The sequence below is a fragment of the Ctenopharyngodon idella genome, chromosome 2, assembly GCF_019924925.1.
Source record: "Ctenopharyngodon idella isolate HZGC_01 chromosome 2, HZGC01, whole genome shotgun sequence".
In the NCBI taxonomy this organism is placed as follows: domain Eukaryota; kingdom Metazoa; phylum Chordata; class Actinopteri; order Cypriniformes; family Xenocyprididae; genus Ctenopharyngodon; species Ctenopharyngodon idella.
This window is the reverse complement of record NC_067221.1, coordinates 31,716,005-31,738,574: the sequence shown is the minus strand read 5'-3', so window position 1 is coordinate 31,738,574 and position 22,570 is coordinate 31,716,005. Positions and strand designations below refer to the sequence as shown.

The 22,570-nt window shown below is 35.9% G+C and overlaps 1 protein-coding gene across 1 annotated transcript in view; it reads right to left on the bottom strand.

Annotated features, from left to right (window-relative positions):
- The window catches only part of cacna1eb (calcium channel, voltage-dependent, R type, alpha 1E subunit b), a 120,765-nt gene that overhangs the window by 74,610 nt on the left and 23,585 nt on the right, over nucleotides 1-22,570 (bottom strand). The window contains exons 4-8 of the mRNA XM_051876205.1: nucleotides 10,079-10,182; nucleotides 9,098-9,256; nucleotides 3,453-3,643; nucleotides 2,321-2,424; nucleotides 1,181-1,296 (exon numbers count right to left, since the gene is read on the bottom strand). Of these exons, the coding sequence (XP_051732165.1) occupies nucleotides 1,181-1,296; nucleotides 2,321-2,424; nucleotides 3,453-3,643; nucleotides 9,098-9,256; nucleotides 10,079-10,182 (674 nt within the window). The remainder of the gene's footprint in view (nucleotides 1-1,180; nucleotides 1,297-2,320; nucleotides 2,425-3,452; nucleotides 3,644-9,097; nucleotides 9,257-10,078; nucleotides 10,183-22,570) is intronic.

Here is a 22,570-nt window from a genome sequence, read left to right as displayed (position 1 = left end):
GTAGTTTGTGTGTGTGTTCACTATTCATTGCTCCTAATGTGTACACTAACTTGGATGGATTAAATGCAGAAGACAAATTAACGTCACATCACGTTCACTTTCACTGTATGCTAAAATAGATTTAAAAAAAAAAAAAAAAAGTATGATCACTGATCAACATGAATGAATCAACATGAATGAACGAGACTAATCGGCCAACCAATGCAAACACTAACAAAGCATACAAGAACCTGATACAAAACCATGGCACCAGTATCCATCCTAACTCATTTATCAGACAACAGTTCATTACAAGCTCCATGATACATCTGTAAACATGTTACTGTTCAATTTCTTAAAGGGTTAGTTCACCCAAAAATGAAAATTCTGTCATTAATTACTCTCCCCATGTCGTTCCAAACCTGTAGACAGCTGCTGTACACAACTGACACTTTGACGCTTTAAAAAGTTCATAAAGACATCGTTAAACTAATCCAGATTTAGTTCAAATTTTCTGAAGAGACTTGATCGATTTATATTTAGATTTAATTTAGAAACAAACCTGCTTGACGCGTGAGAACAAACCTCTTCCAGAAGCTCAAACATTCTGTGTAACACACGAGAATGAACCTCATTGGTTCTTGCACGTCAAGCAAACATGCTTGAGCTTCCCTTTACCACACTGTTGTGTGAGTTGATGAATGTTTATATGTGAATAAAAGCCTAAATTCAATCTGTTCATCATATAATGCCATCATGTCTCTTCAGAAAATGAACTACTGAATTGGACTAAACCACTCAATTCATACGGATTAGTTTTACAATCTCTTTATGAAGCATCAAAGTGTCAGTTGTGTAACTGTCTATGGAGGGACAGAAAGCTCTCAGATTTCATCAAAAAGATCTTCATTTGTGTTCCGAAGAGGAACGAAAATCTTACAGGTTTGGAACAACATGAGGGTGAGTAATTAATGACAGAATTTTTGGGGGAACTATCACTTTAACAGCAAAAAAAAAAAAAAAAAAAAAAAAAATGTACAATTGCAAAATACCAGTATTTTGCAAGCAGTACTGTCAACACAGACCAGGTCCTCAAATCCACATTTTGACAGCATTCTAAAAAATCCAAATCTGAATATTTGTAGACTAGCATTCCCAGCAATATTTTGGATTTAAATGAATACATGCTTCTGACTTGTACCTGCTCTGTCTATCCAGGCCCGGTAGCCGTTGAGTTCTCTCTCCACCTGCTGCTGTCGTCTAAGCTTCATGAAGGCACGTCTGTTTTCCACCCTCTCTCTCTCTTTAGCAAATTCCCTAAAGAAATGTTTAGAAAATTAACTGTCATTACACACGTTCACATTCAGTAAATGATTAATAGAATGGACATAATTTAAGTGCTTTATAAGTTCTGACCTTTTACAATCTATAAAGGCATGAACAGAAACACTGTGGAGGCTGATTTACATAGAGTACAGTAATCAATCCCTAGTGAACCAATCATCCAGAGTGTGTGGTTTTCAGCCCACCCACGACTACAGGCTCACCAGAAGGCAATAATTCTCTCATTGAGTGAAAACTAAAAAACTAATAAGCTTTTTTTTTCTTGCATATCAAACCCTGAAATTATTGGATAAGAATAAATAAGATTAAAGATTAGTTTACACAAGAATGAAAAATCGGTCAACATTTAGGCCTACTTGCATTTTTTCCATGCGATTACAATGAATGGGGACTGGAGGTTTTAAGACTCAAACAAATATACAAAAAGCACCAAACAAATATTTAAAAAGTGTAATAAAAGTAGTTTATACTTGTCTGTTTTAAGAAAAACTTCATTCACAAACAATCCTGACATCTGCTATAGCTCTCCTTGGTACATATTTGATTGTTCATAAAAGAAATAGTGATATTGATTAATCAACAAATTTGATCCTGTTTACAACATCACTGTGGATAATTCTTTAATTATGAATCACACAGATCTGGTTCTTGAGTTAACTTCAAGTTAAACTTCAAGTTTCAATTTTAAGTTCAATTTTGGTCTGTTCCACACACATACTGTATGATTCCAGAAGATGACACAAGTCATGTGAACTACCTTAATACGTAAGCAGATGCTTTTGCATCCTTTTGATGCTTGAAAGTTATAGTCCTCATTCATTGTAATTGTTTATTATTATTATTATTATTATTTCTGTGCTGTTGTGCCAAGTACAAAGTGCAAACAAACAAAAAACATTACAATTTCTCCTTTTGTGTTTCATGGTAAAAATGAAATCAGGTTTGGAACAACATGAGCATAAAAAAATTATGAAGGAAATATTTGTGAAACTCTTACCCAGAAAGAACACCCAAAACAAGGTTGAGCACAAAAAATGAGCCGATAATGATGAGAGGAATGAAATATATCCAATTCCATGTGGGTCCCAATGCATCATTAGTCTGTGGAGAAATAACAATAATCGATGTATAAAGTAAAAACTGAGAGGAAAATGATTACCTGAAGATTATTGTTAGGTGCTGTGTTAAATAGTTAAACAGTTTTTTTATTTATTTTTTTTATTTTAATTCACAGACCAATAAATCATTGCTGTCTGCAAAGTATACATTATGTTTGAATAAATGCAATATAGACATTTATAGCATGATTTCAACTCTAATTTTATTGTTTTTTCCTTAAACGGTTAATTCATCCAAAAATTAAATTTCTGTCATTAATTACTCACCCTCATGTCGTTCCAAACCCGTAAGACCTTTGTTCATCTTCGGAACACAAATTGAGATATTTTTGATGAAATCCGAGAGCTTTCTGTTTGGTCGACGCTGTACACGTGAGCACCACAATGTATGTGTGTGCAATAATGAGCCAGAGTTCTGACGCAGAACCAGGAAGCACTGCACTGTGTTTACAACGTGAACAGCGTAGGAGACTGACGGGGAAGAGAAGAAATTGTTGAAGTCGTTATTTTTGTTTTGTTTCTGCGCACAAAAAGTATTCTCGTCGCTTCATAACATTAAGGTTGAACCACTGCAGTCACATGGACTATTTTAGTCTTTACTACCTTTCTGGGCCTTGAAATTGGTTATGACGTTGCTGTCTATAGGGAGGTCAGAAAGCTCTCGGATTTCATCAAAAATATTTTAATTTGTGTTCCGAACATGAACGAAGTTCTTACGGGTTTGGAATGACATGAGGGTGAGTAATTAATGACAGAAATTTCATTTTTGGGTGAACTAATCCTTTAAAGGAGCAAAATCCTGTATAAATAAGTCATATTAAGCAAAGATATTCAGTTGGAGACTGAATATATATGATTCTGTCATATTTTTATATAGAAATCACCGCAGGCACTGCAGCTTCATTTGTTAAGTTGGTATAGGTTAATGAGGATGTATAAAGATAAATGATGGGTATTCTATCAATGTAAATTTAAATCCAATCAGTCAACTATAAAACTGTATGAACTCACATTGTACAGGACAGCAGTCCATCCCTCCATGGTAATACACTGAAAAACTGTTAGTACTGCAAACAAGATGTTATCAAACTGAGTGATGCCATCATTGGGCCCAATCCAAGAGCCACTGCAGGTGTATTTATCAGGGCACTTCCTCACTCCACAAGCAAACTCAACCTCAGAAGAGTCCACTGTCTCATTATCTGAAAGAATGGTGACAGGAATATTATATGATGCATTTAGTGACTACACAATTATAGTAAATCAAAAGATTGCAGAAACGTTATGTTACTGTAGTTTTTTTGATAAACGACCGTATTATATATATATATTTTTTTATCAAACATAACTGAACACAATTTATATTAGTGAAAGCAGTATATTAGTGATGCTCACTTTGTTTGCAGTTCAAAATAAATAAGTTTACATTAAAATCACCAAGGGAGATTTTAGAGTTAGATATTTGGGGCCAGATTTACTAAACGGGGCAAATTAGCATGAAAGCGCAATTCCACAAATGCGGCAATGGGAGTGGCAAGTTTTGCGCGTGATCTACTGCTGACACGCAAATCAAAGAACACAGGCGCAGTTAAATCATTTACATAATGACCAACGCAATCTACCAAGAGCAGTGCAAATTAGGGCTCGGTCGCAAACAAGCAGAGCTGATGCTTTGAGCTGAAGCTCATCAGGTGCGGGTCGACAGGTGCAACTTGTTACATGTAATATACGGATAATGTCTTCCTCTGGCATTCCAAAGAAATTTAAATATTTTCTCCCTTCTACCACACGCTCTCTGTTCTCTGCGGTGTCTACTCCTAGCAGCAACAATTGCAGTCATGTCGCAAAATGGGTTAAGACGCAAATACCAGTAAATTGACTAGCGCAAACATTAGTAAATCACGTTGCGTGATTCATTTAAATACTCTCCTCCCATAAATTTTGCGTCTGAAAGGGAAACTCCTACAAATGCATATGCAATAAAGTCAACTGCAAAAATAACTCAGTTTTTGCTGCTGACCCTCAATGATCCAATTTAATCATACTAATAAGCAAAAATGATTTTAGTTAAACATCACATTTGTGTTTCATTTTTTCTTTTTCTTTTTTATTGCTGATGTAAGAGTGTTGAACTTTCTTTTCTTGCATCCTATTCTTCTGCCATCCAGAATGGCAGCACAGCTGAAAGGTTTGTTTGAGCTGCACCCTCTACTGTACAGGTGTGAATTTGCATTTCTTTCAGCCTGAAGCTCATTTATTTCACTTTTGGTGTAAAAGGGCCTTTACTTTTGCCAAAAATAAAACAATCAAGCAAGCCCAGCTCAGGTGAGAAAAATTAACCCAAAAGTAACGTAACACATTACTTTCCATAAAAAGTAACAAAGTAACGCAATTAGTTACTTTTTTAAGGGAGTAACAGAATATTGTAACACTACTTTTAAAAGCAACTTTCCCTAACACTGAATGCAATACAGTGAACAACAAGGCTGTGGACTCCCGGTGGTTTACATCAGCAATTAATTTACAACTAAACAAAAGAAAACGTACACTGTCTTGCATTTCATAATAAAATGTGATGAGCTCAGTTCCGACTCATTTTCTGTAGATTCCTTTTCACGGATTGGAATGTGTTCAGATGATTGTGGGTGACTGGAGAAAATGAAGGATACACTTGATGCATCTTTCAAAATGCACTGAATGAAGAGCACAAAACAAAGGTTGCCTTCCAAGGATGCCTTGAGACTGCCTTCGAAGGAGCTTGGTGACGTGGAAGCCTAATTTTGCAGCCTTACTAGGACACAGCTTTCCATTTGAGAAACACCCTAGATTTCACCTCAATCACAGTCAAACATTTTGCTGTTTAGCATGACCTTGTTAGTCTCTGCTGGCATCTTTCTCCATTGATGGCCATTCAGAAATGTCTGTGTATTTTCATGAAAATAAAATTGTTAATAACATTAGATGTTGTACTCATATTGGTTCTTTTTTTTTTTTTTTTTTTTGGAGTGTGAAATAGATCTAAATATTTCCTTGTCTGCTGCCTTTGATGTCACAGCTCAGGATAGACACTAATGAAGGGCTTGGGATTGTGAGAATTCTGCTGGTGCCTTCAGCCAATCACAGTTGCCATGATATAATTTTCCAGAGGCCTTTAAGTGATAAATCACATGGCATAAGTCACATGGTTAGATTTAGGTGATTGGCTTATGGTGCGTTCAAGTCATGTTGGAAAGATCATTTTGACAAGTTAAACACAAATGAACCCCACTACAAAGTCATAATTACAAGTGGGAAACTCTGAACTTTCTTTAAGGCCTAAGATTTCGAGTTGGGGGCATGTCAGTGAGAAAAAAAATGGCAGATGCAATAAATACAGAGTCTGTACTGATGCTATTTTTCATTTACAATAAAAAGTCTCATGCAAAATATATGATAGTATTGTACAATTATGGTATACTTATATCGTATATTGTATATTGTACAATTACAATAAACACATTTTTAACGCACCATGCCTCGCCCCTTTTCGCCACAGACCTGTAGTGTACATCATCTTAAGACTGCAAGCGGCAGCTTAGTGATGAGCATGATGCAAAACGACAGCAAAGGTCTGCTTGGCTCTCTGAAGGGAAATTTTAAATTTAAAACTCTGATTTGAACCATTGATAAAACCAAAGTCATTTGCACTATCTGTAATAAGGAATTTACATACCATCGAAGCAGTTCTAGCCTGAAATACCACCTAAAATCAAAGCATGTTTTAGAAAGCTCTACACTTAGCACAATCCTGGCTGCTACAGTCAACATGCTCCACCAAACCTGACTGAGAGCAGGCAGTACAAATGTAGCAAGTCTACATCGGAAAAACAAACAAATACAACATGTTAATACTGTGGAAGATAAGGGGTTAATTGAAGCATTTCGAATTACGTCCTACAATACAACCTACAAACCACCATACAAAAAAGAGGACGTATTAGCTCCAGCTAAATATGTTGCCCTGACTGGAGATCATTGGACCTCGGTCAGTAATCACAAGTCTAGGTGTTACTACACACTTCGTCAATCATGACTGGAAACTTCAGTCTTTCGCATTAACGGTACTGAAGACAGTCACATGGCACTATTCTGATGCATGTGCCAAACAGTTCCTAACAGAGGCTGAGGAGCGGGACATCCACCATCGGAAGAGACAGAGCTCGAAACATGGTTGCTGCAGCAAGAAAACTTCCGTATGATCACATGCAATGTCAAACACATATTGCAGAGGACCAGCACTGTTTGCCTTTCTGACAGTGGGTTTGTTGATGCATTGACAGTGTCGCAAAATTGTAGGACATTTTAAGCACAGCCCTTTAAATACAGAGGAACTACATCAGCAGCAACAAAGAGAACAACTAATAAAAGGTGGAACTCGTCGCTCGCTATGATTACCTGTCTCTTAAGGAACCAAGTTTGTTTGTTTGTTTGTTTTTTAACACCACCTTCTGTGGCTATTTTCATGGTGAGAAAATTTATGGTAAAACTATAAAATCTATTTTTGCAAAATACTCAAACTGTATTTGGCTTAAGGAACCAAGAGGTTGTTAAAGCTACTTATTCCAACAGAAACACAGGTTAGACCATGCTGACTGCAGCTGAGTGGGACAAACTGCACAAGCTGCAGACCTCAGTGCCACAAATCCTATTGTTATTGCATTATTTTTTAATTGCATTTGTTTGTTTGTTGATTAAAATGTATTTGTGTCACACAATATACTTTTGTGCCACAGAAAATCATGCCTAAATGTCTTAGAGCTCTTATTGAGCAAGACAAAGGTGCCCATGGCAATAAAAAAAGTCTTTAAAAATTCCATGAAATGAACACTACAAAATGTAAAGGATTTTAAATCATCCTTTATAAATTTATGCTAAATAAATAAGCTTGACTTGCTTAAACTTTATACTGAATTTCATTTATTGTTCATATTTATTTATCTTACACTTCAGGAACTGAACTCCTTGGGGTGAGGTTTATATCTCCTGCTCTGTGGTTCTGCCTGCACTTCGCCATTTTAACGAAGGTCTCTGATGAGGATCCAGCCTACTGTGTGTGGTAAGGTAAGGCTGCCTTCAAGACCTTGCTGAGTGGCAAGCTGACATGAATGGCTGAAACTGGCTGCAGCTCTTGACCCACTTTTTAAGGACTTTTAATGCCTATCAAGAGCAGAGAGGGAACAGGTGTTGTCCAGCCTTGAGAAGATGCTAGAAGAAGCAGGACCCAGCACAGGTATTCCACAACCCTGTGATAATCCTCTTGCTGGGTTCAGACTCCGAATCAGAGGAGAAAAATGAGCTTAGCAATGCTCTACATCACTACAGACCTGAGCTCAGTATTGAGATGGATAAGTGTCATCAACAGTGGTGGTCAACAACATTCAGGTTCCCATGTTAAACTGTCTTCCTAAGGGGTCGTTCACACAGAATGCGTTTTTCCATTCCAATGCACTACCCATTGTTTCCATTGTTTTTCTACGTAAACACGCACTAGATGGACGTGTATGACCATTGCGCTCGTGTCTTGCACATGACACGGTGTTCTAAAAATGCAGCACTCAAGTTAAAATCAGTCCAACTTTTAAATTATGTTTTATTAACAAAGTTTGGGAGGAACACTTTCAAATGATCTATCCAATCATCACGCCATTCTAACCAGCAGACAGCAATCAGTAATCAACATGTCTACCCAATCAGCATGAGTGGAGGACTACATAAATAATCAGTCGACTCACCTATGTTCCTTGACAGTTTTTCAGCATCCCTCCACTACCCCGTCTCCTCACACTCGCCTGGTTATCTTCCTAACTAGAATATGGGGGGAGTACTCTAGGTTTGGGCCAATACCGAGCTCGGAGCCCTCTCCTCAGACAGCACACCATATACGCATACCATTTATTTATCTGACTTATTTGTATGTGTGAATAACGTGTCTCGAGACCTTGCGTTTTTCAAAGGAAAAACCCATGAGCACAAGAAGGCCAAGTATCTTGAACTGGCAGAGGAATGTATGGAGGCATGGGTGGAGGGCCTAGTGGCTTTGCAGGACAGTCTCTACATCAGACACTCAGTCTCCTTGGTATTAGAGGGTTGCTAGAAAGAGCCACAAAGAACATCACAGAAGCTGCAGAAAAAGCTTAAATGTGGCTGTGGATCAAGAGAGATGATCCATTGTGTAATGCGCTACTTGGACACAAGCTGGGGACTGATCACCCCCGGCTGGGTGTCTGATATATACATACATATATTCATACAGCACCTTCAAAAGTTGAGTAAAAACATAGAAAAAAAAAAGCAAAAACACACCTGATGGACATTCTTTATTCATTATTTTTTAGAAGTAGAGTTAAAAAAATCTTCCTAATTTTCCTAATGGCCATTTTGCTCCAACCAAAGTAACTTTAACACACTTGATATCACAATTACTTACTTCCAACTCATAAATACAAACTTCCCAGGAGGACTTGAACGCACCATTCAAAAACCTGTCAGCACCCAAGATCAAAGATGGCAGATTTCAAATTGTATTCTGCATGGCAGCTGTACTGCATTTGCCATATCACAAATATCCTGCATTTCTGTTTTTTATTTGAGTTAAAGACCAAAACATTTCTGCATACCTAGTATATCTGGAGAGGGCAGGCAAGTGTGGTGTAATTTGCCACTGTAAAACTCCAGACCGATGATAGCGAACATCAGGATGGCAAAGAAGAGCAGAAGACCGATCTGCAGCAGGGGCACCATCGCTTTCATAATGGACTTCAGAACTATCTGTAAACCTGGTGGAATTAATCTGGATTAATACAAAGTACTTAATTCCAATATGTGATTTTACTTTTAATACCAACATACATATATAGTGTTTTATATGTGTCTATAGTGACAAAATGACATTGCTTTTAATCAGGGGTGTCCAATCCTGCTACTGGAGGGCCACTGTCCTGCAGAGTTTAGCTCCAACCCCAATTAAACACACCTAAACCAGCTAATCAAGGTCTTTCTATTAGAAACAGAGATGGTCTTATTATTGGGAGATACAAGGGTCCGTGGCTGTACCATTGAAAAAAGCACAACGGCTAACTTGGATCACGTATGCCTTGATACCCAATTACATTACAGCCTTGACGTCACTGAATTTCGTTCAGAGTTGTGCGAGTCAATCAATGTTTGTGGTTACCATAAAAATGAATGAGAAGTTCCATAAACTGAATCATACCTGTCGCGCAATTGTACATAAGTTCTTATAAAACAGCTTTTTTTTTTTTGGTGTAAACTCTAAAAATAGATCAATCTAAAACCAATGTTTAACAGCAAACATGTTGAAGATTATTCGATGGGCTGTCGATTCATTAAATGATAAGCTATTTCCTTACAAAAGTGGTTTATTCAGCATAGTGAAGCCTCTCCTCCATTGACATCCATAAAAAAAACCTGCATACTGCAGTGTTTTTTTCGGCTAAGGTTGCAGGCTTGCCTTTAAATAGCTTTGTTAGGCAAGTTGGAGCTAAACTCTGCAGGACAGTGGCCCTCCAGGACTGAGTGGGAACACCCTTGTTTTTGATTATTATATGTAATGGAAATTGGATGAGTGAGTAACTTACTGGGGATACCCGAGACTAGTTTGAGGGGTCTTAACACACGCACAGCCCTCAGGGTTCTCAGATCCACTGGAATATTCATATGAGAACCAGCAGTGGCCAGAATCCTGAGGAAAACACAAACATACATACACACACAAATGAAAAGGGAAACCAGGCTTCATCAAAACAGCTGTTAAATGTGGCCTAAATCATTATGCAAATTATGCAATTGTTTTCCATCTAACACCTTTAATGTTATTTTTTATACATTGATGTAAGACTCCTCAAATGTTGTGATGCTTTACACAGTGACAGTGGAAGTTCAGATGTAAAAATGGTTCTTTATACATTTTTAAAATATTCTTTTATAAAAAATAAAATGTGATATAATAAATAACACTTTACAACAAGGTTCATCAAGGTTAGGTTAATGCATTAGGTATAATTAACATTCATTTTCTTAGCATTTAAAGTTGATGTATTATAATATGAATTACCACTAGATTAATAAATGCTGTGAAAAAAGTGTTGTTACTTCATGATACCTAATGCATTAATTAATGTTAATGAATTTCTAATAGAAAGTGTTAAGATCAAATAATATTCCTAAATTAGTTGAGGCTATAATAACATATCAGGGTAGGATGTCGTGCACACAGGTCAGTTTAGGAATGTCACCTGTTCATCCTGATATGTGCCGCATTTAAAAGGTCATGTGAACAACCTCACAAAAGAAATGGGAAGTGGGCACTTTGGCATGCGGTGTGAACATTATTAGTGAGAGCTGTTTCAGCAGTATGTGCACTTCCCAGAAATGTCACAGTGATAAATACATTTGACAAAAATATCTTTGAGCACTAAGACGATTGTTAATATTCAGGAGAAATTTAAAGTCATGAACTCAAAGATACATTTGAATAAGAGAATAATAATTACAGTATGGAAGAGGAAAAAGGAAAAAGCTAGAGTCAGAAAGAGAGCGAGCCATGGAGCGAGTGAGTGGGTGAGTGGATGAAAGCAGTGCTTGGGGGTGTAAATGGTGTGAAAATTCAAGGTTGTGAATCTTTCTGTAGCCTCCGGAGCTGCAGCACGTCCGTACTATTGTACATCATGATTTGCATCAACAAATCCTTCATATCAGCTACAGGAACAGAGAGGAGCCTGTTTCATTATCCGTTTTTTATAAACGCCATTTCTTACAAGAGCATTCAATCTGTGATTCAAAAGAACTTATGTAATGCTTCCTGATCAAATCAATAGAGAATTTACATGTACTGTGTTTAAAGCATATTGGGAATCAAAAAATAGGACAGTATGTTTAACAATAATCTGTCTTAAGGTTTAACAACATTTAACAAATGTACTGTAGTGTATGATAGCGTCTTTAACACAAAGGCTTTAACAATGTGTTTTGCATATGTCTTAACAAGCAATTATGTTTGTACCTTTGTGTCGTGGCATACATTTCTATCAATCAGTGTAACATGAGCAAACACTATTAATTATTTCACAATTTGGCTTCTTTGTACCTGCCAGTGAAAAAAGCTGAAATGCAAACATGAAATGAATATGGGCTCACCCACACATGTACACCTACACACAGCACTGAACTGAGCTCTGAGAGGCAGTAACGGGGGGAGGGGATGGAGGAAGATGGAGGAATAACATTATCAACACTTAGTGGTGAATCATCAGCTTATCTGCAGCAAATGCTTCATATTTCACACACTATGAAAGAAAAGGCTTCATGCCGAGTCTATGCTCTGTTCTGAACATCTGATCGCACTATATGCTCATGCAACTTTGTTGTCCACATCCTCAAGATACAGGGGAAGATGGACACCCTTAAATGGTTAGTTCACCCAAATATGAAACAAAACAAACAAACAAAAAACTCACCCTCATGTCGTTCCAAACCCGTAAAGACTTTTGTTCATCTTTGAAACACAAATGAAGATATTTTAAATGAAGTCTAAGAGATTTCTGTCGCTCCATTGACAGTCCACGCAACTGTCAATGAGTTCGAGATCGTAAAAAAAAAAGTTCAGAAAGAGATCATAAAACTAATCGTTATGAATTGAGCAATTTAGTCAAAATTTCTGAAGAGACACGATCTCTTTATATGACGAATAGATTGAATTTAGGCTTTTATTCACATATAAACATTGATCAGTGAACAAAAACAGAAGCCCAACTGTAGTTGACATGGGAGAACAAACCTCATTTGTTCTTGCAGAAGCGCAAACATGCTTCATAACCATTAAAAAAAAAAAAAAAAACGATCTGTGCAATGAACAAATTTACCTCAGTAGCATGCGTATACAGTTTTGCAAGTATGTGAGACAGAGCACATTTTGTTTGTGTGATGTGAGCATTTGTTGTGTGCTTGCTGTGTGTGAGGTTAATCTAGGACTTCACTGCACGTTATCCGAAATTAAACTGAAATCGTGATGTGGCTTAGTACGATTATGAAATCGCAAATTTTTAATAAAAAAATTCAACATGGGTTTCAAAACAAACATTAAAAAAAATATTATTTTGTGATTCAACAATTAATGCATTAAAGGGTTAATGACGGTTTATTGCAACTTCAACTTTAATTTCTACATTTCCATAACTTTTTATTTCACACCGACATAATGAGCTGTTCTGTACTAAATGACTTTTTAAAAGTACTTTTTAAAATACTAAAAATATATTTTTTTTTCTCAGTGGATGAATAAGATTTCCTGACAAAAATTAAGAAATTACCATCACAGATTTTTATAATAATATTTTAATATTTTATAATAATATTTTAGACCTTTGTACTTATTTATAGGAAAATGAAGTGGAATTGCCAGGTGCCCGACCAAAATGGATGGATGTTGTTTGGATTGTGAAAACTCAGTTTTTAAATCCTAACCGATTATGAAATCTGGTTGCAACACACACATAAGGAGATTTTTTTTTTTTTTCTATGTCTCGCAAATCTCAAACATGCACACACTGCAGGATATTATTAAAATTATCATGCCCAGAGGAGCACCTCATGTGATCTCATTGGAAAGCGGATGTAAACATATATGTAGCAGATCGTCGCTGATATCTAAACAGGTAATGTTTACATTAGCTATAGCTTTCCACACTCACCCGGTATGTTAAAAACCATAGCGATTTCTCCCCAGATTCTCTTTGTCCGTTGTGTCATGTTTTCGAAGACGCGTTATTCAAGCAGTCATGCTTGAAAACCTCGTATTTTTTAAATAATTAAACACTGTGTCATCAGAGTTGATGTTGTGGCTTTATATATGTCAAACACGCGCATGTATCATTATAATATTAACTTTTTATGAAAATCAAGTTCAGACGGAATTGCGAGGTTTGTTCATTCACGATAGAGACGGGGCGTTATGAGGTTTGACTGACAGTTTGAGGATCCAATGGAGTTACGAGGTTTTGTCACAAGCTCTTTTAAATCCTTTTTAATTGGTTAAATATTGTTTAAATCCGCATATAGGCGTAAACGGTGACCAATAGCATTGATTAAAAAAAACTGGAAAATGCTGCCTTCGAAGGACATATTTCAAGGTAGGAAGGTTTTTTTTTTTTTTTTTTAAACGTAGGTACATTTATAACACTATACTTAGTATTATATTACCTTTGCATCAAATTACAAAAATCTAGTTAACGCTGCTGTGAGGGTGTTTCTAATACAGCAGCTATGGGAGTGACAGCAAAAATTACATCTTTGAGTTGTGAAAACACTATTGTGAAGTTTTTCTTTTGCTATTTGAGCAAATGAAAACACAAAAAATATGTATTTAATGAATTCTCTCATTCACCGCTATAGAATTTTACCCAACTATGACGACTTCCGCTTCTGAGAAACCCGGAAATGTGAAAAAGGTCTGTAAATATGCTGCACGCTTTCCACTCAGTAACAAAATAAACACTACAAAAATGAGAAAACGGCAAGCATGTTTTTATAGAAAGCATAAGAAAAGCATCTGATCATAACAACATGGGTGTGTTAGCACGAGCTCTGCAAATTAGCACTCCAGTAAAGTCACGTCATGTTGATTTATATGGCATTTTATTCAAAAATTACTTAAAAGCAAGCAGCTTTACAGTATCAAACATGAAAAACAGTGTCAGTGCCTCATTTGATCAGAAGCACACCTTCATTTTCTACTATAAAGTGGCTATCCAGTGTTCATGTTTTCACCCACAGAGATCTTACCTCAACAAACTCAACAGATGAAATGAGTCAGAAGAGTTCCATGTGAAAGAAGGCGAAGCCTCAGTGCACACCTCCTATTACTTTCTTGTCGGACAAATGGTAGTACGAAGGTGTTTTGCAGATGGAGCAAACTTTTCCTAGAGTTCGCTTTGGCAAGCCATTTCAAACTCCCAAAAACAACACAAAATGAACTTGGATTCTGGATTCTGAAAACAGACTTTTACGATATGGACTCGACAGTAATGCAACAACTGTAATTAACTGTTAATTCTAATGCCTGTTCTGATATGTAATGATTCATGTACAGTCATGTTTTTTTTGTCTATGTGTCAGTACGTTAAATCAAACCAGTGACTAAACGGTCAACTTCACATTGTTTCTCATAGTAGGATAAAAATAATCTGTTATTTAAATGGTGATTAAATGTATATAGAAAGCGATTAAATAAACGCTCCCTTTACAATCGCTGGAGCTGTCAATCAAACAGCGCAAGTTTATTAGTGACTCAGTTCTGGACTCGCGCCAAAACTCCCGTTTTTTTCAACGAATGTCTTGGTTGCATTGCGTTTGTGCGGTTAGTTATGATGAAAGTATTGCAGAAATTGAGTTGTAATGACGAGATCACTGCTTTCATGCGCTCAACAACATGTCTGTAATCGGCTAAAGACATCGTTAAAATGGTCGACATGACTGCAGTGGTTCAACCTTCATTTTCTGAAGAGACGAGAATACTGATCTATTCAACAGTATCTTCTCTTATGTGTCATTCTCATATGACACAGAAGAGAAGATTCTCATGTTTACGTCCAGTGCTTCCAGGTTCTACATCAGAACGCCGAGTCATTATTGGCTGGCTCCTGCGTCAGCATCTGCCAATACTGAGCTGGCGTTCTGACATTCCTAAAAAACTGTAACATATTTTGAGATGACTTGACACATCATCCAATATATTAGGAAATCTGAATATGAATATTTTAATTTAAACTCATAATCTTTTATAATATATAAATGATGTATAATCAGTAGCTGCACTACTCAACTTTGGTCTCTTCATCACCATCTGTGGTTGAAGCATAAAACTGCATGACACTTGTGAAGGACTTATTTTAAGTCAATAGTGTTTCAGAATTTCTTTTCTGTGCGGATTAATCATCATGATCACCATATCAGAGCAGATCTGTCATACTGCTCTAAAGCCCACTGAGAGTAGGTTGGAATACACTACACAACTTTAACAATATGAACAGATTTTAAAACACTAGGGATCCACTTGCAGACTTTGTAAATAGTTACAGAGAAAATTGGGCGACTGAGGACCACACACACTCAAGTCTTTCCAAACATAACAAACTAATGCAGAAAAATGCACCTCATTGCAAGCTGACACATGAAAAACCAAACAATATGTGTTCTAAAATCAGTTAGAAAACATGTTTTATATCAGATTCTACACAACAACTACTTATTGTAACCATTTTGCAGCAACCATCTACAACCGATTTGGTCTACTTAAACGATTTGGCTCAGTGCAATTATGAAATTGTAAAGGCTGCAATTTATTTTATGCGCAGCTTGTCAGTAAAGCACGGCTCTGTGATCAGTAGTAAATGCTGCTCCATCTGAAAGCACTCATGTTTGAGTCGCTTATAACATGCATTTGAAAAAGCAACACGCATCAAACATCTTTCCAAACATGAGAAGCATTTATGGACCTCTTGTCCAAAAAATACATTTAATAACATGTTTTTACTCCAGACTCACTTCATAACGTCAGATGAGTGTTTACAGATTGATGTAAATGATGTCTTTACTAGTTCTCTTGACCCTGAATGTGGTAATTTCGTTGCTTTCTATGGGAGATTAAAAAAAAAAAAAAAAAAACACTCGGATTTTATCAAAATTACATTAATTTGTGTTCCGAAGATGAACGAAGGTTTGGAAAAACATGAGGGTGAATAATTAATGATAGAAATTTAATTTTTGGGTGAACTAACCCTTTAAGGCCTGCCGCAGTTGAACATGATGTGGATCTCATTTTCTCACAAATCTTTAAGTTCATTTAAGATGTTATTTGACTAATTTAAGACTGCTTTTATGAGGATATCAACAAAACTGGCATTTTGGCATAATTCTCTGTGTTATTGTTTATTTTAGCGCGAAAGAGAACTCCATAGAGGCGCGCGTCTTTCTGTGCAAGCGAGTCGTATGTGTTTCACACAGACATGACATTCACAGACAGCTCGTTTGTCTTGTGGCGCTTGAATGGTTTAAAAGCATTTGCGTGAATTGAAACGCTAGCCAAATTATTACAGAAAAAAACGGATGCTGCAATAATTGCGTTTGTGTGTGTGTGTGTGTGTGTGTGTGTGTGTGTGTGTGTATAATATATATATATCACCAAAAAAGTCATTCGGTTTAACCAAAATTTCGGTTTTACCAAATGACAATTTTGGTTATACCAAATGACAATATTTTCAAACAATGCTAACAGGCTGATATCTAGCTAGCTAACAAGTTTTTAAATATTACAACATTTTCCATGTTTTATAGCGGTTGTACCGAATGACCTGATGTTTCGGGACATGCGTATGTGAAGCAAGTGAAAACCAGAAGTTTTCAAATGGTTAAAAGAGAGTTAGTTACTTTGCTTCATGACCATGTGGACCTTTGCAGGTTTCTGAATGATGTCACATCTTGTCACGTAATATTGACCGCATGACTTGATCCAAAATGGTCCCTTTATATTGGTTACTCTGAATGACATCAATACAATTAATTTTTCCGGACATTTTTTCTCATAACAAATCAATGACTTCTACACATCATTTTAAGACCATTTTGCACTACATTGATATATGATATTATAAAATCATGCCAGAATAAAAAATACATTTATTACATTTTAAGATATTTTAATCACAAATGAAATGGCTGTATTAGCCTTTGGACAGTTAAACCAAATGACCTTTTGACACTTCAAAATCTTTAAAAATTCCTTTATATGTAGCAAAATATAATTAAAACCTTTTGGATTCAATAAAGATCTAGTTGTACTACCTTACATATTTCGGATGTCATATCTTTGTTTTTTATTATTATTAAGGCCTTTGGACAAATAAATGACCCGTCACGTCATTGATCCACACACACACACACACACACACACACACACACACACATATATATATATATATATATATGCTAAGTTGGTCTTCAGCAGGGACAGCTAATCTAATGCTTTAGCATTGTTAAAGAGATTTCAGACATGCCTCATCTCTGTACCTGCAGTTCAGCATGCTGATAGATTCAAAAATAAGGGATTAAAAAAAGGGTTATGAGATAGAAACATACAGCAGGGAGATGTCAGTTCAACATTATGATACTCATATTTGTTTTATCATGTCAAATGCAAAGTTTCTCCATATGTTCCCAGCAGACCTGTGAAGGAAAAAATATCAAATTGGCTCTGTCCCAGCAGATTCACTTGAAGCTAATCATTAATTTCAGATGAAATGAAAGCCACAAGCAATGGCCTACTGGCCTTGTTTCAGTTCCCAGATGAGTGAAATGACACATGTAGTTTTCTTTTAAGTCTGACTTACTTTCGCTGTTTTTAAAGAGGTCAGGTATGTTTGAGCTAAAAGTGTGTCAGATATGTAGCAGGGATAATTGGTTTGATTTCAGATTTCAACCACCATTCTAAGATCAGAATGTTAGGAGGAAAAACTGGCATTTAAGAATGAGATGGAAAACTCTAAAAAATTTAAAAAGGGTATATACAAATATACAGTTATGTGGATCTTTCCAGGCCAAACTAAGAGCAGCTGCTATGAGCATTCAGATATCACAACCACGGTGGGCCTCATTCATGAAACACGAGCAAAACAAATTTCTCTGTAAAAACATTCTGCATTTAATTTAATAATTAGTAAGACTGGATCTATGAACAATTTACACATAAATATGTTCTGCTCATGTTTTATGAATGAGGCCCAGTGGATGCACTGTAAAATGTCTACAAAACCAAAAATTACACCTTTCATTGATGTGATGTCTGTTAAAATCAATGTCAGACTGTTTTCCACCTTTAAACATCTGTTAAAATGTGAAAGAAAAAAAAGAAAAAAAAAAGACCTGGCATGATTTGTCTTAATTTAATCTATTAAATGGATAAAAGGTAGGGTGCAAAATCATTTCTTGCTGTAGACACCCACATTACCTTGACAACAGGGAGTCAAGATTTGGCTGGCTAGCACAGGCTGGAACTGCACTATTATGTGTGCAGTAAAGCATCTTTCTCCATTGACAGCCATTCAAAAGTAGTCATGTATTTTGACAAAATATCAATCATTTCATTATATTTCAGTGGATGTTTCACAAGTGATGTTTTTTTGTTTTGTTTTGTTTTGTTTTTTTGGAGGGCTTTTTATAGCGTGAAATAGACTGTTTATTTTAAAACATGTTTTCTTTGCTGCTTGGACTTGATGCAAATATAGTGTGTTGCAGTTTAAAATGGTTAGATTTTTTAGGGAAATGAAAAGGAACAAATCTTTTATTCCCTCAATATCCTATACGAAAGCGATGGGAGTTCCACAAAAAAAAACAATAGTTAGTTCAATAAAAAATGTAATAACAAAATGCAGCTGATATTCTACATCTGTGGCTGTAAAAATGTCGACTTTTGTGATTGGCCATAATAACTGCAAGTTGTAGCCAATGGACATGCTTCAAAAATCTGATCAGAAACTCTTACTTTAATAGATGTGATTACAGAAAATTTGATATAGATAAGCTGTATTTCTATCTAAAATTATGTTTAATCAGATTTAATGTAAACTGTCTGATAATGTCTACCCCAAAAATCGCTTGTGTTTCCGTTAATGAGACGCATATTGAGTGAAAACTCTATCATGACCTCATGTGATGAAGCAGATTGTAAGAGGAGGGGGAGATCAACTTATTTATACTCTTTTTAAATTCTTCTCCAGTAAGTAAAGAAATAATTAAAATAGAATTGACAGTTGAAATTATTTCAGAAAATTCTAGAATAGAGCTACATGTTGTTTAGGTAGCAACGTAGTTTTGGAAAAAATGCCAATGTCTATGTATTTGTCCTCAAAACAATAATGTTTTAAAAAATGATAAACACCACATTTCAGCCCTTTTAACCATTGTTTAAGAAAAGGGATGAGTCATTATATATTCTAGATACCTTATTATTCAAATTATTTAGATTTTTAGAAAGCACATTAGCGTTCCTTTACCTTAAAACTGGATTCACCTTTATATGTGTTAGTTTTCAAAGTACTAAACTGAGAGGTAGCCTTCCAAAACTTCTATAGTTTTCTTTAACCTGAGGAAAAATGTATTTAAAAGGTTTGTGTGACCTGTTAAACTCTGCATGCACCACAAATGCAGATTCTTACACAGTGTATCTTTAATTTGGCATAAATTACACAGGTTATCTCCAAGCACATATTATGTTGAATGAGTGAATTTTGCTTATTTTTCCTGGTGTGTTGGTGTCAATATAATCAGTTCTTAAACAAATTAGATTCTGTTTGTATATTTGTTTGCATATAAATTTGGTCTTCACAATGATAATCAGTACTTATTGTTTGTTTGGATTCTACAGTCCAGTTTTTGTATACTTCTGTCACATGATCTGTTTACATCATAATTATTTAACATATGCACTGAGTAGTTTGATTTCACCATATTCTCAGTCTAAGGTGTCCAATCCTGTTCCTGGAGGTCCACTGTCTTGCAGAGTTTAGCTCCAACCACAATTAAACACACCTAATCCAGCATCAATGTTTTACTAGACATATTAGAAACTTCCAGGCAGGTGTGTTGAGGCAAGTTGGAGCTAAACTCTGCAGGACAGTGGTCCTCCAGGACCAAGTATGGACATCCCTGGTCTAAGGTATTGAGTCTTTTGGCTTCCTTGCATCTACTAACTTGTGTAATGTCTTGTGTAAATGATGATAAACAAAAACAAAAGCACAAAATGTTAACTTGTGTGTTCTTGGTATGAAGAACACACATTCACTCGTCTGAACATATACATAATGGGCTATACAATAATAGTGTATTTATACTGTTACTGCTCTCATAAACATGATTACTTGTGTTACATTCTTAAGCCTACACTTAATTTCTAACAAAAATATTTTAGCAAAATGTGTATTTTAGTCAGTGTATTTTTTTTTTTTTTTTTTTTTTGCGCTCCTATTCTACTGCTCACTGATTCTTGAGATAAGGGACAAAACATGTTTTAGATGTTTAAAAATAAAAACTAACACTACATTATTAAAAATGTATATTTTTGTAGACAAAGGTCTCTGATAATGAACCATGTAAGGGAACAGGTTTTTATGAAAATATTTTCCTAAAAATTTATATTTATTCACTTCATAACTTAATTTGTGTCAACTCCGCCAGACACACTAAAACTAAAAAGCTGCTAATATAATTGAATCCATCCAAAAACAGTGTATTCAGTTATGTTCAGTAAAGGAGCTAAGTCATAAAATACATTGTTTTTTTGTTGTTGTTGTTGTTGTTGTTGTTGTTTTGTTCTGTTTTCACACTACAAATCCACTATTACAATCCACACTTTACAATCCAGTTCCTAAATTCCTTGATTATCCTCCCTACTTTTAAAGGAACACTCCACTTTTTTTGAAAATAGGCTCATTTTCCAACTCCCCTAGAGTTAAACAGTTGAGTTTTACCGTTTTCGAATCCATTCAGCCGATCTCCGGGTCTGGCGGTACCACTTTTAGCATAGCTTAGCATAGTTCATTGAATCTGATTAGACCGTTAGCATCTCGCTCAAAAATGACCAAAGAGTTTCGATATTTTCCCTATTTAAAACTTGACTCTACTGTAATTACATTGTGTACTAAGACTGACGGAAAATGAAAAGTTGCGATTTTCTAGGCCGATATGGCTAGGAACTATACTCTTATTCCAGCATAATAATCAAGGAACTTTGCTGCCGTACCATGGGTGCGGCAGGCGCAATGATATTACGCAGCGCCTGTGACCCCCTGCTTGCACAGGGAGCGTGCCTTGCAACCATGGAAACATTTGTGAGAGACGCTGCGTAATATCATTGCGCCTCCTGCACCCATGGTACGGCAGCAAAGTTCCTTGATTATTACGCTGGAATGAGAGTATAGTTCCTAGCCATATCGACCTAGAAAATCGCAACTTTTCATTTTCCGTCGGTCTTAGTACACAATGTAATTACAGAAGAGTCAAGTTTTAAATAGGGAAAATATCGAAACTCTTTGGCCATTTTTAAACGACATGCTAACGGTCTAATCAGATTCAATGAACTATGCTAAGCTATGCTAAAAGTGGTACCACCAGACCCGGAGATCGGCTGAATGAATTCGAAAATGGTAAAACTCAACTGTTTAACTCTAGGGGAGTTGGAAAATAAGTCTATTTTCAAAAAAAGTGGAGTATTCCTTTAATATTAAACATACATCACTAACGTTCTTAGGTAAATGAAACATAATATCATGTACTTCCATTGATGTTTTCATTTTTACACAATAAATTGAAAAAATAAGACATTTCTTTCAAAATTAACAAAAACCTTCACCTGATGGTGTTAAATACAGATGGAGTTGACAAATACTGATGGTGTTGACAAAGGTCCAGATGGGGCCAAATATACAGTATATGTAAATAGAATCATGAAACAACATTAGAAGAATTCCCCATATGCAAAATGCAAAGACAAGCGGAAAGACTGAATGCTTCTCCAGAGAGGAATTAAAAACGTTTGTGTAACAAGCAAAGTGTACACGTGTTGTGCATCCGCCTATAAGCGCAAATTACTAACGCACCCTTTAAATAACAAATAAAAATACAAATTACAAATGCAAATTTGTTGCATTTTTAAACACTTTATTTGGCAGTTTTACATTGTGGACATGCTGAGGACAGGTTAAATTACGTGTTATAGGGTGTGCTTTTAAAATAATACTTAAGAAATTATTTAAAAGTATAAGCAATGAATGCCCCGAGTATACAAATTTCCTTTAGATATAACATTTTAAGTATTTTTATTTTGTTGATATTCTTACTTTTTAACATAAATAGGGCTTTTTGTGTTTAGGACATGTTTTGTCCCTTATCTCAAGAATCAGTGTGCACTGAGTGCACTCTGTCTGTTTGCCGCGCATGTGCCCACCAGCGCTCGTTCATTGAAGTCTATCTGTAAAGTTTAACACAGGGGTGTCCAGACTTGGTCCTGGAGGGCCACTGTCCCG